The sequence below is a fragment of the Pomacea canaliculata genome, linkage group LG3, assembly GCF_003073045.1.
Source record: "Pomacea canaliculata isolate SZHN2017 linkage group LG3, ASM307304v1, whole genome shotgun sequence".
NCBI lineage: Eukaryota > Metazoa > Mollusca > Gastropoda > Architaenioglossa > Ampullariidae > Pomacea > Pomacea canaliculata.
Window position 1 is genome coordinate 42,433,500 of NC_037592.1, and position 14,036 is coordinate 42,447,535.

Consider the following 14,036-nt stretch of genomic DNA (forward strand, 5'->3'; position numbering starts at 1 on the left):
GGTGTGTGACACACACCTCAGTCCTCACACCACACAGACACTCACACACACATAAACACACGCCATATGCTCTTACCTTCTACCACAGTGTGGTTCCCAGTGAACTGATGCTTGACCTCAACACGGTTAAAGCCGAAGTTCTCCTTTAGCGACAAAAGCGTTCACCGACTACAATCTGTCATTATTTAGCAACAGTTTAAAGTAATGTAACTTCCATATATCGGCAAAAAGATATCTTGGCTTTTTTTCAGTGCTATCCATTGCCGTGATTGTTTGCTACATATTTTGACAAGAAATGTGTGTACACAAACATCACACACAGATGTCAGGCACACAGTCTACATACATATCAGTATATCAACATGTGTACATGCTACCCACTTCTTGTTATATAATATATACAAACATCCTTCCCAACAGAAACACATTGCATACTCAGTCAAATGAATGAATACAATTCAGTCAAAATACACGAAGTAATTAAATACATTTAATACAAATAAATCTCTTTGTAAGAACAAAATAAACAAAGACTGGCACTTGTAATCCTGTCAACAGACAAACAGTTTATGTTCGGTGAGTGGTTACAACACTCGCTTGTCCACACTGCAGTGAGAAGCTTGGGGTTCACATCTCGTCTCGGGACACTCTGTTGTGTGTGACACCTGTCCGCAGGGCTGGGTGCCGGGGGTTTTCTCCAGGTACTCCGGTTCCCCCATCCCACCCCAAAGTGCGAAATCACCTCAAGGTGGAAGCACTTTCCTACTAAATAAACAAAGCAACCCATTAGCCATGGCAGTTGCTGAAGAGTCTCCTGGCACTGGTGGTGTAGAGGAAGTGTGCAGCAGTATACAGCAGTGTGGAGCAGTATACAGCAGTGTACAGCAGTATACAACAGTGTGCATCAATATACAGCAGTGTGCAGCAGTATGGAGCAGTGTACAGCAGTATGGAGCAGTATACAGCAGTGTACAACAGTATACAACAGTGTGCATCAATATACAGCAGTGTACAGCAGTGTGCAGCAGTATACAACAGTGTGCATCAATATACAGCAGTGTACAGCAGTATGGAGCAGTGTACAGCAGTGTACAACAGTGTGCATCAATATACAGCAGTATAAAGCAGTGTACAGCAGTGTGCAGCAGTATACAACAGTGTGCATCAATATACAGCAGTGTGCAGCAGTATGGAGCAGTGTGCATCAATATACAGCAGTGTACAGCAGTATGCAGCAGTGTGCATCAATATACAGCAGTGTACAGCAGTATGCAGCAGTGTGCATCAATATACAGCAGTATAAAGCAGTGTACAGCAGTGTGCAGCAGTATACAACAGTGTGCATCAATATACAGCAGTGTACAGCAGTATGGAGCAGTGTGCATCAATATACAGCAGTGTACAGCAGTATGCAGCAGTGTGCATCAATATACAGCAGTGTACAGCAGTATGCAGCAGTGTGCATCAATATACAGCAGTATACAGCAGTGTACAGCAGCATGGACTACAACAGCCGCCTGTGCCCTCCACCTCTACTTGCGTCTCTAAGACTGTAGCCTCCCTTTCCTCGCTGGCGTCGTTGTCGTCTTTGTGATGTTGACACGTCTTGCCGCCATGTTTAGTGCCGTGTGATGGGACTGACGTCAGGTCGGTCTGGCCCGGGTGTTTGCCTTTGCTCGGGTAATTCCACCCCGAATTGGTTTGTCTTTTCAGCTCATTAGTCTCGCTCCTCGCTTCTCTTCCTGACGTTTGATGTCCGCGAGACGGCATCGCCAGCTCGCACGTGTGTGTGTGTGCGCGCGTGCGCGCGTGAGCCGCTGCTGCTGCTGGTGGAGGAGGAGGAGGTGGAGGGGCGAGTTATGAAGGCTGATATGAGTTAATTTGGATGATTGAATGCGCGACCGTTTGCCGTGAACAAAGAGGCCATCGCCAGGCAGTGAAAGACGGCACCCAATGGAAGAAAAAGAAAATGGCTGAAGCGCCTTTTTACCCAAAAGCGGGGCCAGGGCTCCTCCCCCCGTTCTCCATCCCGAGACTTGGTGAAAGAAAGGACGGGCTGTGACGAGAGAGGCTGCCGTCCGGCCGTACGTCCAGCCAGCACTCACAAACTGTTTCCTGCATGTATGTCCAATGTTGAGGGTTAGTGCCCGCACACTACTGGCTGGCTGTCTGTCTGTCTGCCTGCCTGCCTGCCTGCCTGCCTGCCTGTCTGTCTGTCTGCCTGCCTGCCTGCCTGCCTGCCTGCCTGTCTGTCTGTCTGTCTGGCTGTCTGTCAACAAGTACATTACTGGAGCAGCAGAGAAGCGCTGTTCACGCTGTCTATACACAATCGTCATAGTGACACATGACAGTGTCATGCCATCGTAGGGTTATGTCACTAGTGTCACGTCTTGGTCGTGCACAGTAGTGCTGCCCACGTCATGGGCGCCATCATGGTGTCACACTATCCTTGTGTCGTGACCATACTATTCTGTCCCTGTGTCATGTGACGCTGGCAGACTGCCACACGGTCACAACGTAACATCAATACAGCGTCACCCCTGACCGTGACAGTCATCATGTCACGCTGTCAGTGTCACATCTGCTCATAAAGCCATGACATCATGTCACGTGGCCATATCTACCACAAACGTATCAACCTAGTAGAATAAATAAATGAATAAATAAATGATCAGTTCTTGCCATCGCATGCAGCGTCGTCCATGGTGAAGACGACGTGAAGCAGACGTGTGTCATCATCAACATTCTCACCTGTACCGTGACCACCGTGACAGTAAGCACCTACTGACCTTCGTCTGCTGCTAATCTGGAAAACGATTGAGCAGTTCGTCTGTAAGGGCAATTAGTGCAATTAGTTCAATTACTTCAATGACTACAACTACAACTCGTGGCGCAAGCTCGGGCTGCACTATTTGACACTTGGCTTAGCGGCCATCATTGTCGCCACGTGGCGGCGCTCACATCGCTGTCACGTGGGAGACTTTGTGATGAGCAGAGGACCTGTCTGATTGTATTTCGTATCTTTTAGTCCAGTACATGCACAACGATGTTCATTTGCATAAAGTTTCCCCCTCCACCCTTGCTCTCTTTTTCGCGAGAGATGGACGAGCGGCCATGAGTCACGTTGTGCAGATGTTCGCCACGTTGTTAACCACTTTGCTTCACGTAGTTCGCGAACATGGAGCCGTCATCTGGAGTTTGATGCTTCATTTTGAACAAGACCACAATAATGACCCAGCAGCGCCGTTTTTTAAAATACTGAAGTGTGGCTATCAAATCCGGAAGTCACGTGACATGGGCTGAAGATACTAACGGGTTTGTAAGAAATGGCAAGGACAGGAGGGAGGGACACTAGCTGCCGCCATCCTTCTCCTTAGTCCAAGCTAATTCTAGTCGTAGTCGTAGTCGTAGGCCCGTCAAACCCAGAACCTCTGTCCAGCTGTCGGAAGGTATCCTGCCCCCAGTTGTGTCAAATCCAGCTGTCAGCTGTGAGTTGTTGTGTGTAGACACTCAGTATAGCTGTAAATTGTCCTGAGTTTCCAGCTGCTTTGTCTCAATACTTAGTCAAGCTGTAGATTGTTATCGTGTTTCCAGCTGTTCGTGTCTCGACACCAAGTCCAGCTGTCAGCTGCTATGTATCGACACCTAGTCCAGCTGTCAGCTGTTGTGTATCGACACCTAGTCCAGCTGTCAGCTGTTGTGTATCGATACCAAGTCCAGCTGTAAGTGCAAACAGCGAGCGAGTGACCGCATGTCGGCTGCTGACAGACTTTCCTCCAAATGTATTTTCTGGACGTGCTGGCCAAGAATTCGTCTTCTGGACGTGCACTGCGCATGTGTACATCTGTCACGTGCACATGTGTGACATGAAATGTAGGATTCTTCTAAAAATAGTCTTTCAGCAGATGTCCAGCTTGTGAGGCCATTGGCAGCTTCCGGTTGTAGACTTGACGGCGCATGCGTACCGTGATGCACTGCAACTAACGGGTAGTGCAGCGGGTTTGGTGGTGTACACGTGTTAAGTGTTGTACATGCTGGGTGTTGTACTCGTGTTAAGTGTTGTACACTGATTGGGTGTTGTGTACAGGTTGTGTTGTACATGTGTTGTTGTACGTGTTGGGTGTTGTATATATGTTTGGTGTTGTACATGTAGGTGTTGTACAGTGGTCTGTGCGTGTGACATTTGCTGACCGCTCAGGACACAGGACTCATGCACTCCTCACTGATGACACAAGGTTTACAATATTAACACACAAACACACACAAAGGTTGAGCCCGACCGTCGTGAGTAGTGGGGTGAGTAATGTACATGGGAGGGGAGGTGCTTGGTGTGACGTGGGATGAGGGTGTATGTGTGAACTTAGCCTTGCTGTAGTAGTGCGGGGGAACCAATAGTCTAGATCAGTGTGTGTGTGAGGTGTGTGTGTCTGTGTGTGTGAGAGGTGTGTGTCTGTGTGTGTGAGAGGTGTGTGTCTGTGTGTGAGGCGTGTGTGCGTATCTGTGTTTGAGCGTGTGTACGTGTGTGTGCGTGACGGGAGAGACACATAGTAGGACGGATGTGACAATGTCTTACAAGCGGTGCAGAGGGCTTGAACTCTCTGTCTATGACGTCAATCGTACTGCGCCCTCGCCAGTATCTACTCAGGTTATTGTTAGCGTGAGATCAGAGGCGAGGCCGCCCCCTCTTAGCTTCTGGTGTCACGGTATGTGTCTGGTCCTGTACACACAGCAGTCCGTACTCTACACTCCACAGAGACTTGCTTTCTTTCACAACAGTCTCGTCAAACCACGGGCGTGACGTAGTGACCTACAAGACAGGAGTCCTCAAGCACCGAGCAGATGTTGCTGACCCCAGACCACGAGACCTTGGCTTTGTCCATCTCACCATTGACGTCCTCTCTGACACCTGGAGCGTGTCAACAGTTGTTTGTCCAGTGACCTGTGAGTGAGATGAGCTGTCCATTGGCCTTTTCTAGCAGATGACATCGCCTGCCGTCTGCCAAAGATTTTTCCGTTTTCATCAGGAAGCTCGTCTTGCTTTCGCTGTGCAGACGAGGTCGGCTGCATCACGACCTTTGCCCCCAGTGACATCAACAAGGGTGAAAGGTTGTACACGTTGCAGCCAGGGTCTGACAGCAAGAACCACGCTAAACAAGAGACTACATGGAGTTCTCACTTCGAAATGGCATTTGATCATGAAGTTATCAAGGAATGCAAAGTCAAAGATTAAAAAAAACAAGGCTGCGCATGTGCAGACACCGTCTTCTGGTCATTTTCTGACTGCGACCTGCGCTATGACCTGCGCAGTGGCCAACGTTTCGTCTCAGCTTCCAAGAGAGAGTTTGCTTCCTGACCGGTGGCCGTGGCAACTCTGTGAACATCCTCCCGTACTTCCAGGCGCAGCACAAAGTTGCTTCTGCTGTGATCAGCGGCATCTTGCGGATGTTCCCATGACTACAACGCCTCCTTACTCTCACTAGCTGCGGTGCGGAAGTGGATCTTTGGCAGACCGGATGTCGGCAAATTGTTGATGGCGGAGCCCAGCAGCGTCTGCAAGCGAGGTTCTGACAGCCGTCCGAGTGGCTGGCTGTGTCAAAGGTTGTCAAAGGTGCAGCAGGCGGTGGGAGGCCGAGTGGCGGGCCGTGTGGCGGGCCGAGTAGGCTAGGCTTGCTCTGGACTGAGTGCTGGTGTTCTTACCTGGGCTAGGGTTACAGGCGCTGCACACTCTACAGAGGTCACAGGTCAACATGCTGATGGCATCGCATTTCTTATAGAATTGCGGGGCAGACTTCTGGGTACTCTATTGCATGGCGATTAAACTGCTGCCCAGTGTTGACACTAACTCTGAGAGTGGTTTGTCCAGTGTTGACACTAACACTGAGTGGTTTGCCTACTGTTTACACTAACTCTGAGTGGTTTGTCCAGTGTTGACACTGAGTGGTTTGTCCAGTGTTGACACTAACACTTACTGCTCAGACTACTGTCAACAGATTAACACAGCATGATGACAAGCACATTTATCGGAAGAATATTTGTCCTCACACCAAAGGCTTTTGTCCTTCTGTCCCTTACAGTCCCTTGTGATGAGAGTGATGTCGACTATCACACAACCCAAGAAGTAGACAGGCGAGAAAGCAACAAAGCAACTTACACTTCACTGTGGCAGATACAGACAAAATGATTTTGCTCAGAATCCTCTCGACCGGCTTTTCTGTCCTCCACGATTTTAGCGACGACGACAGCCTCAGTCTCGCTCTCACTCACATGTAGTCCATATAATGGACAGGGTTAGTATAGAAAATGTCCACTTTGTTGTTGTTTGCTGAAGTCCACATGAAATGTAGTCGCAGAATTCTTTAAGTCAGCATACAGCAGGTGACAGAGCAACATGGATAATGGCGGGGACCAGGGGGATCGTTCTTCGCTCCCTGTGTGTTGGGGGGGGGGGCATGTTAGGGAGGGAGCCTCAGGGAGGTGTGACTGTTCACCGTGGCCCAGGATTCTGTGTGAACTGGGCTGTGTGAACTGGGCTGTGAACTGGGCTGTGAACTGGGCTGTGACATGCCGGATCAACCAGCGTGGCGGACGGTGGCTGTGTGGATACTGAAAGAGAAGCGAATGAGAGTAACTCCTTGCCTAGACAAGATGTTCATTTAAAAATCTTATATTCTTGTATTATATATATATTATATCTTATATATTCTTTCTGTAACAGCTTTGAGGAATATTTTGCGGGGATGATTAAAATGGTTAATTTTATTGAAAGTTGGGGTATTTTGAAAGGATTTTTAAAAAGTTGTCAGCAAATTAGAAAGTTACACCTATTGGAGTGTCCAGCTCGGATACTCCTGTAGCAATCAGCGTTTTCCGGAAGTATCGGGGGCTCACCTGTGACATGCTGTCTGTACTGGAAAGAACTGCAACATCCGTTTGATGGAGGGAGCAGGAGGAAGTGAGTCAGCGATAAAGTGCAGACTTGAAAGACGAACGAGAGGAGATACTGTCGTGTTTTATATTTTGTATTCTGTATGTTGCATTCTGAAATATCTTGAGGACCGCAGGACCCCCAACCACCACCACCACCACCATCATCACATCGTCGTCAACTACAACAACAACAAAACTCCCGATGATGTAGGAAGAGAAGCCCAGTGACAGGTCCTTGTAGTTTGCTGAATGAAGGAAGACTTGTGGACACAGTGTTTGCATGTGTGCGCCGTGGTGTTGGTGACAGAGAATGAGGAGAAGATGAAGGAATAGACGACCAGCCTTGAATACTTCTGGACTTTGTTGGCATGACCAGTTTAGTGAGCAGTCCTGAAAACTTCTGGCAGTTTCCGGCATTAGCGCTGACGTGTGATCGTCCAGCTTGCGCCAGGCAACCCTGGGATGTTTGCCTGCTTGCTTCTGTCTGAACAGGAGTCGAGGCTGGGAGGCTCCTGCCGCACCTCCTCACAAACAGTGCAGAACTGCTCAACTGGGGCTACATCTGTCAGGGAGGGTTGGGTTATGTTTGTGTCATTCAGGCTGGCAGGCTGCACTAGTGTTAACGAGGGTTACACACTTGTCTCAGACACAGAGGTGAGGTAGTCGTTGTCGCAGGTATCCTCCACCATTAGTATCCTGCTGTCATCACACAAGTCTTATGTTGTCTGTGCATATCCTGCGATATGTGCGAGGTCTTGTTTCTGGCGATGCTTGTCACAAGGTGTGTCAGCCTCACAGGCGGTTTCTGTAGACTAGTTCTGGTGTGTTCATGTCCTACTGTCCTGTCTCAGGATGCTGTCATAGTGTCCTGTCCTGTCTCAGTATGCTGTCATACTGTCCTGTCTCAGGATGCTGTCCTACTGTCCTGTCTCAGGATCCTGTCCTTCACAAGTGGCCTCCTACCACCCAGGTGTAGCTGTAGGATCCCCTGATGGTGTTTTGCTTGTCGTATTGTCCGAGTTGGTCTCTCTGGCTGGCTTATGGTTCAAGGAATCGTTTTGCGACTCCTGTCTGGCGCCGTGGCTCGTGTCTTTGTCTTCAGGCTCATGTCTGAGGACTTCCTTTCCTGGCAGCTGGATGGCACCGCTGTCCGACTGGCCTGCACTCCCCTCAGGGTTGGTGTCCTTGCTGTGCACATCCAGACTAGACTCACTCGGGAAGCACTTCACGTGCGGCGCACAGCTGTGGCGGTAACGGGAGCCGCCGTACACGGAGCGAAAGGAGCGATGAACGCGATACGACAACAGCAACGACCTGAGGAAGTGGCGATGTGTGTAGCACAGAAACTGCACAACCAGCAGCACCACGAACACCAGCCCCAGCGCTGGCACCAGTATCAACACCAGACGCTTGTTGGGGAGGGACGAGGTGTGAGTGTTCTGCCAGCACTCCTGTCCACTGCAGTCCTCCCAGCACACGCCTTCACTGCGACACTGGTGGCGACAGAAGGGCATCATGTAGCCGGCCTCGCATCCCGCCGGACACAAACCGTTGCTGACGTTGCATGGAGCTCCGCCGGCGCACCTCCCGCACAGATGCTGGCAGTTCTCCCCGTACATCCCGACTAGACAAGGTGTCTTGCAGTCGTCACTCGTCCACCCGGTATCGCACCCACCCGGACATTGCCCGGTTGTCGGGTGGCACTCGCCGTTGTGACAATGGCCGCACGTCTTGCTGCAGTCCGGACCGTACCTGCCCTTCACGCACGACACGCTGCAGTCTCGGCCACGTGGGCCGCACCCTGCCGTGCAGTGGCCTGTCACGTGATCGCAGTGGCGACTGTGATTGGCGCACTGACACGCGAAGAGGCAGTTCAGGCCGAAGAGTCCCGGCTTGCAGGGACTTAGACAGTCCTCCCCCTCGAAGCCCGCCGCACAGGTGTCCGGACATCTGCCGGTGGTGACGTTGCAGCTTCTGGAGGCCAGGCAGTTGCAGATGAAGGAGCAGTTGCTGCCAAACGTCCCGTCGTGACAGTCGGCCTGGCAGTCAGGAGGCCGTTTGCCAGCCGGACATGCTGATGACGGGGGTGAGGACGGGGCAGTGGGAGGAGATGGAACAGGCTCTGCTTCACGGGGAAGTCTGTTGACAACGTTGTCTTGTCGAGGAGTCCGGGGCAAAGACACGGCGAGCACAGACCAACAGCAGCACGAGAGGTGAACAACGGCGTGTAGCATCATCATCTCTCACAGCAACAGCTCTGCTTCCGGTACTTAGCAAGTATCGACAGTCACTTGGCGGCTGTTGTTGTCGTAAGTCAAGCGTGTTTACAAGGTTGGGTGTATCACGTGACTTGTGTTGTGCAACTACGTCACTATCTACCACGCACGCTGTCACTGTCACTATTGCGTCACGATGATAACGATGATAACTGTGACCTCAGGCAGATAACGCAAAGCTTTCGTGCAATGACGAGGTTGGTAACAATCAGACTGATGATGGACTATTGGGTCACTCTCACCTAGCAACAGCTACACACTCTATTGTACACACTGTGTGTACACAGGACATCTATTCACCTACACCTGTGCTACACACTGTCATTGTGACCTACAAGTGTAGTAGGTACATATATCACTCTGTTGACACAAGACTTGTTGTCAGGCGACTCTGCCATGTCCTACACGTGTAGATGACAGCCTGCCATGCGTGTAGCGTGACATGACCTAACCCTTTGGTGTGACGGGTTCACAGGTCGTTACACTCACACCAACTCGTCAGGCGCTCGCTCACGTTGACGGGAGGTCAAGGTTCCTCTTCTTTCTTGCCTTTGTGTGAGGGGGGGTGGGGTACTGGGGAGGGGGAGAGCTAAAACACACACACACACACACACACACACACACACACGCACACACACAGGCACACACGCAAGCTAAAACCTCACAAATCTCTGCCATGCCCCTCCCACTCTTACGACGGAAACCATGTTTGAATATCACTTGATCAATTTCGATTTTGAAAAGTTTAATTAGAGGAGAAGCTAGATGATAACATCAATTGGTCATTGTCGGGATTGTACACTTGCTGCCTGTCACACCCTGTGTACATAGGCTATAAATAGTAGGGACACTCGCCACGTATATAGTACAGACACTCGCCATGTCTATAGTACTAAAGTACGGACACGCTCTATGTATATAGTACTATAGTACAGACATTCTATGTACACAGTACTATAGTACAGACATTCACCATGTACACAGTACAGAGTACAGACACTCACCATGTCTATAGTACAGACCTCTCTATGTATATAGTACAAATCAAATCAGAAAAAAATCAAATCAGACTTTATGTCTGTCGAGGAGACCCAAGACAGAAAATTTTCTTTTGCTGACAAGGGCAGGCATACATACTCACACAGACATTTACACACAGTTACTAGAGTACAGACACTCGCCATATCATGTACAGTACTGTAACCTCTAGTATAGTATGTGACTATATGCACTGTACTAGCCGACGGGTACACTCGTTGCCCCTCACTACAGCAAGCTCTCACCCACCCGCCACGCTCAACCTAGTTCCCACGCTCGACCTCAATGCGACGTGCCGCCTGGGCTGCTGGGAAAAGTCGGGTATTGCACTCTACAGGGTATGGGTACCTCTATATGAATATATATATACACGAACATCCATGTATATCACACCTTAGTATAGCAACTCGGCATGTATTAATATTATAGTACTATAGTATGGACACTGGCCATGGACACACTATAGTACATGGACACTGGCCATGTACACAACACTATAGTACAGACACTGGGCCTTGGATACACTATAGTACAGACACTGGCCATACATATACATGTATATATAAATACTATATTAGGGACACCGACCATATACTAGGGATACCAGCCATCTATATAAGACTATAGTATAACTACACCTTGTAGTAACACTATAGTAGAGACACCACTGCTATACTAATGTCTACCTATGTATACAACTCTATAGTGTGCATACCCACCATGCATATAACACTCTACTATAAACATTTTCACTATGTGTACAGCACTATATCTCGCCTATAAAAATCTCTATACTATGATTCTGCATATATATATAAAACTATACTATAATATCTCGCTATAAATTCTGCTATATATATATATATAACACTATACATGTATTATAAAATCTCGCTATATATATATAACACTATACTATAAAATCTCGCTATGTCTCTATGTCTATAGCACTATACAGGCAGTCCCCGACTTACGACGACGTTCTGTTCGTACGTCGAGTCGTAAACCGACTTTCGTTAAGTCGGAACATACGTACATACTGTACGTGAATAACACACTGTAAGCACTTATCCTATCCATGTACACCTACCCTAACACAGTCATTACCAAAACAACACAAATAAAATAGTTTAGTAATGACATGAAACAGTTTGCCTTACGACGTTTACGACGCAAAACCACGTAAGTGTAAACAAGGCTTTACAGTTTACACAGTCAATGGCAGGTGTGTGGTAAACAAGTCTCTATACCCTCAGTGGCAAGTGTGTGGTAACCACCAAACATCCTAACTCGGAGCTGTCGTAATCCGAGGTCTGCCTGTACTTTTCGCTATGTATATAGCACTATAGAAGGCATGCTAGTAATGGATATGACACTATACTGTAAAATCTCGTTATGTACATAACATTATACTATAAAGTCTCACTATGTATATAACACTATACTATAAATTCTCGCCATGTATATAACACTACAGGACAGCCAACCCTCTCTGCATTGGTCACAGGCGCTAACCGTTGCGCCACCGGGTCGCCCTCTGTGGATCGACGAGACATGCAAGCCACCACACCCCCCCACCACCACCATACCCCCACACTACCCCACCACCATACCCACACACTACCACACCACACCACACTACCACACCACCACACACCACCACACCACACCACCATACCAACACTACCACACCACCACACTACCACACCACCATACCCCACACCACCAAACCCCACACCACCATAGCACCACACTACCACACCACCATACCCCCACACCACCATACCCCCACACCACCATACCACCACGCTACCCCACCACCATACCACCACACTACCACACCACCATACCCCCCACCACCACCATACCCCCACACCACCATAGCAACACACTACCACCACCACACACCCCCACACCACCACCACTACACCACCACCACACTACACCACCCCCATACCCCCACACCCTATTTGCCTGTGATGAGATGAGTGATTGTTACACTATGTCACCTGGCTAGCGACCGAGGGACCCTCCTCCCCCAAGATGACGAGTCAGCTTCCTCCGGCTCCGGAGAGCCCGAGATGGCGGCGAGCTGGGGACCAAGAGAGCAGCAACCCTCCCGTCGCCACTTGAATGTGCACCTCCCTCGTGTGAGAGGCAAAGCCGGCGTCTGTTTACTGACAGGCCAGTCGACCTGTGTGGTTTATCACTCACCTCCCTCGTCTCACCAGTTGGGTTACAGCGATACAGGTGTTTATATGGTGAACCTGTCTGTGTGTATCTAGTGTCTAACACTTATGGTGTTACAGGTGTTTATATGGTGAACCTGTCTGTTTGTATCTAGTATCTAACACTTATGGTGTTACAGGTGTTTATATGGTGAACCTGTCTGTTTGTATCTAGTATCTAACACTTATGGTGTTACATAACAGTTATGGTGTTACAGGTGTTTATATGGTGAACCTGTCTGTGTATCTAGTATCTAACACTTATGTATTTATATCTCACCTGGTGCTCTAGCTACAAAAAGAAGAAGGGAGGACAGAAAAAGACCGAGACTGTTTTTGCCGCTGCACCCGTGTGAGCCACACTTGTCTACCCCACCCCAAGATTCGTCTTGCTGTTTTCGTCTTCTCTATTTAATAAGTACAACATTCAACATGTCCACAACACCATCACAGACATATCACTCAGAGACACTTTCCACTTTAAAAACATATTCCTTCAGTACAAAAGAAGAAACAAGAGTAGATGTGAAGGTAGCAAGAAAAAAGACGTGGAGGACGAGATGGACAGTGAAGAGAAGATGGAGGTAGGGAGGACATCCCACTGTTTGTACTTATTATAGTTGTATTACTACATGTAGTATTATATATTACTATATATTATACATTATAAAACTCTATTACGAGTTGATTGTGTGGCTTGCACAATGACTTGTTTTCACTGTGACTGCTACCTCGGGACTAAATGCTGCTCAGCTCAGTATCCACTCAGCGAGGACGCGCCTGACGAGTGAACTAAAGCTCCGGTCAGAGTTTGGGAGGGACAATCGTGGAGGAGACTGATGGCCGTCCACTGGACAGACTGGCCGGACACGCGGAGTGGAAAGGTCAGGCACAAGGCTGACCCTCCAGTCGCCCGCATCTTGATGTTTGCTGTCTGTAGGCTGACCGGTCGCAACCGCCCACAGCCCCACCCCCCACCCCCCGTACAAAGAGACCTCGGCCCTCCGGAGGCTGGCGGGTGGGTGGCGGTAACCCCCGGGGTCGCCGAGCGCCACGAATAACAACACACAACACACGAGGGCGCGAGCGACACGTGATGCGAGACTTTGCACACTTGCTCGTGTCCTGACCGTCCAGTCATCTGGCGATGTGCACACAGATCATCGTTTGAGGACCGAGACAAGGCGATGGACACAGGCGAGTGCCACGTGAGGTGTGGACATCTGGTTGCTAACGAGCGGCGATGAGAGGACGCGAGGTTCACGAGCGTGGAGATAATCTGGCGGTTAGTGTGTGGCGCATCACTGGGCTTTGCGCGGCTTCTTTGTTCGAGTCCCGCCGCTCGGCTTGTTTAGTGACAGGCGGCGGTGGCAGGACTTGCCCCTCGTCTAGCGCCTCGCCTGCCGCGTTATCATCGCTCACCTCCCCTCCCTCCCTCGCCCTCCCCTGGCCTCGCCTCCCCCCGACTCGTCTTGGGCCCGTCCTGCGCTTGTGCCACACAGCCGTGCAGAGCTGACGCCCCTCCTGGGCCGCGCCTGATGGACCAGCCCGACATGAGTGTGCGTGC

At 49.7% G+C, this 14,036-nt stretch overlaps 1 protein-coding gene across 1 annotated transcript; it reads left to right on the top strand.

The window, feature by feature from the left end:
* The first annotated feature begins 792 nt into the window (after window positions 1-792).
* LOC112559695 lies at window positions 793-1,548 on the top strand. Its single transcript, XM_025231028.1, has one exon. It carries the CDS (start codon window positions 793-795, stop codon window positions 1,546-1,548), a length of 756 nt encoding a protein of 251 aa, XP_025086813.1.
* The last annotated feature ends 12,488 nt before the right edge of the window (window positions 1,549-14,036 follow it).